Source organism: Triticum aestivum, chromosome 4A (genome assembly GCF_018294505.1).
Source record: "Triticum aestivum cultivar Chinese Spring chromosome 4A, IWGSC CS RefSeq v2.1, whole genome shotgun sequence".
Lineage (NCBI taxonomy): Eukaryota > Viridiplantae > Streptophyta > Magnoliopsida > Poales > Poaceae > Triticum > Triticum aestivum.
In genome coordinates this window covers 54,379,586-54,382,210 of record NC_057803.1, presented here as the reverse complement: position 1 = coordinate 54,382,210, position 2,625 = coordinate 54,379,586, and the positions used below count along the sequence as shown (strand labels likewise).

General features: G+C 51.8%; 1 protein-coding gene across 1 annotated transcript; it reads left to right on the top strand.

Annotated features, from left to right (window-relative positions):
- The first annotated feature begins 770 nt into the window (after positions 1 to 770).
- Positions 771 to 2,184, top strand: LOC123081742 (transcription factor bHLH18). Its single transcript, XM_044504278.1, has 2 exons — positions 771 to 1,499; positions 1,593 to 2,184. Exons 1-2 carry the CDS (start codon positions 1,041 to 1,043, stop codon positions 2,025 to 2,027), a joined length of 894 nt encoding a protein of 297 aa, XP_044360213.1. The 5' UTR covers positions 771 to 1,040; the 3' UTR covers positions 2,028 to 2,184.
- The last annotated feature ends 441 nt before the right edge of the window (positions 2,185 to 2,625 follow it).

Sequence of the window (2,625 nt, the reverse complement as noted above, 5' to 3'; positions counted from 1 at the left end):
AAAAAAGGCAGCGCCATTATCGCGTGGATCTCCTAACCAATTGACAAAACGATATGACATTAGTATATATACTCCTATATTATTATCATATGCACACTAGTGGAGTTTCATAAACTGTGCTTGCCCTCCAACGCCATTTGAACAGGTCCCTCCAGAAATGTCGCCGTCGCTTCAACCTACTGTGCACACCCTTGACGAAAGTGTCCCGATCACTCCAACAACAAATCAAATCAACCGATCATTCCACAAACAAACACACAAACACGTACTGGTTCAGTCAATGTAACAATTGCTAAACCTATTTGCAGTTGTCGTGTACTCCCTCCGTGGAGAAATATAAGAGCGTTTATAAACTCCCTTTAGTGATCTAAACGACTCAATCTATCTATAAACGCTTTTATATTTCTTCACGGAGGGAGTCCTTCCTAGTGAAACAGACCTCGTCAAGCAAGCATGCACACTTTCTATCCGAGTGTCACTGTCAGCGAACCTACTGAATCTTCAGAGAGGTCTTGTTTACAAACCAGTTTCAGATAACAAATCCTCCGGGTGGAATTATGATCTTGGGAGATCGGAGCTGTGATGTCAACACCAGCGCGTACGGTGGAGCGGACCAAACGTGCAAGTACCTTGACCTTATCTGCGAGTGCATGGAGCACGTGAACGAACGCCTTCTTCTCAACACCACCGGCCGGAAGTTCACACCATTATATATGCCGGTTTCTTCTGCTTGTACACACGACAGCCAGTCGAGAAAGAAGAGCCGGGAAGAGAACAGAGGTTTGAGGTATGCCTTGACCAGAAATTCCACTTCTCTATAAGCTTGGTGTTCCTCTGCGCTTGTGAGCGTATGTTTAACTATCAAGCTCTTCTTCTGTGGGTAGTGAGCAGTAATGGAGCAACCGAATCAATGGCTGACGCAGACGGTAAGCGCATTTGGTCCTAATTACTTGTGGCATCTGAAAGTTAACATGCTGTGAATTTGAGGTATAAGCTCTTCTTGCAATGGCTGGTTTCAGGAACAGGAGGAGCTGGCGTACATGTACCAGCAAGAAGGGGTTCCCGTGCCCGGCATGGAGCAACAGTTCGCGGAGCCGCCGCTGCCTGGCCATCAAGAGCAGTACTACACGCCGCCGATGGCGACCCCGTCGTTCCATCCATCTCGCAGCTCCGATTTCCCGAGCTTTGGAGGCTCGTCGTCGTTGCCGAACCTGCCGTTCGGATCGACGACGGTGAAGAACGAGCTGGGGCAGCCGTCTCCGCCGCCGCCATCGTCCAACTTCCTCTCCTTCGGCGCCGGCCAGGCTGGCACCCTGAACTTCTCGGGAGGCGCCTGGCAGCACGACGGCGTGGAAGGGACGATGCAGCTGCAGGCGCCGGAGAGGCGGAGCAGGGCGCCGGCGAACGCGCAGGAGCACGTCATCGCCGAGCGCAAGCGACGGGAGAAGCTGCAGCAGCAGTTCGTGTCTTTGGCCACCATCGTCCCCGGCCTCAGGAAGGTGCGTGACAAGGAAACGTGGCTGCATTCACGTGGTCACCACACCAACTGCCCGCGGCGAGCTCCATTAGTTACCCTTCGCCATTGTTTTCAGACAGACAAGATCTCTCTGCTGGGGAGCACCATCGACTACGTGAAGCAGCTGGAGGACAAGGTGAGGGCGCTGGAGGAGCAAGGCTCGCGGAGGTCGTCGGAGTCCACCACCGTCTTCGAGAGCAAGTGCCGCATATCCGCCGCCGACAACGACGCAGCAGGACCCAGCGGGTCCGGGGACGCGGCCGAGGACTCGAGCCCGGCCGTCGAGGCCAGCATCCGGGGGCACACGGCGCTCCTGAAAATCTGCTGCAAGGAGAGGAGAGGGGTGCTGGTGATGGTCCTCTCCGAGCTCGAGAACCAGGGCCTCTCCATCATAAACACCAACGTCGTCCCGTTCACCGACTCCTGCCTCAACATCACCATCACGGCCAAGGCAAGGCTTCTCTTCCATTGCGCAAATGCGGTTGTAGCTTGCAAGAAAATAAGCTTCTGATGCATGATCCGAAGATTGACATGTTGAGTTTTGTGCAGATCGAAGAGGGCTTCTCGTCCGCGGCTGAGCTCGTGAGGAACCTGACGGTGGCTCTCAGAAGTTTCAGCTGAAAGTAGAATGCAAGCGATTTGTACAGATCTTTAATTTCTGAGTTTGGTAACGGTGTCCATTTCTAGCAGTGTTGTGTGAAGTCTGTAACCATTTCAGTTTACCATTTATGTGACTAACCAGATCTCCTCCTCTGATTTCGTGTTCTAATGTATTCTATTGGATGAATGTTCTAATTCGGATTCCCCACAAAGACAAACACTTCTTCGGTACACCCCTAAACACATAAACGACTTAGATTAGCCCATACTTCTTCATAAGAAAGCGCATGATGGTCATATTTTAGAAACTCTTTGCCCGATGTATATGTATACACTGTACAGAGAACGGGGGCACACCCCCTCGACAACCAACCAGCCACTGTTAGCAAACCAACATGTGATTGGATAGTTAGAGGGACAGTGGTATCCCCAGCCCACTAGGATCAAGTCCTAGTGCTCGCATTATTCCTGGATTTATTTCAGGATTTTCGGCGATGCACTTTCAGTGG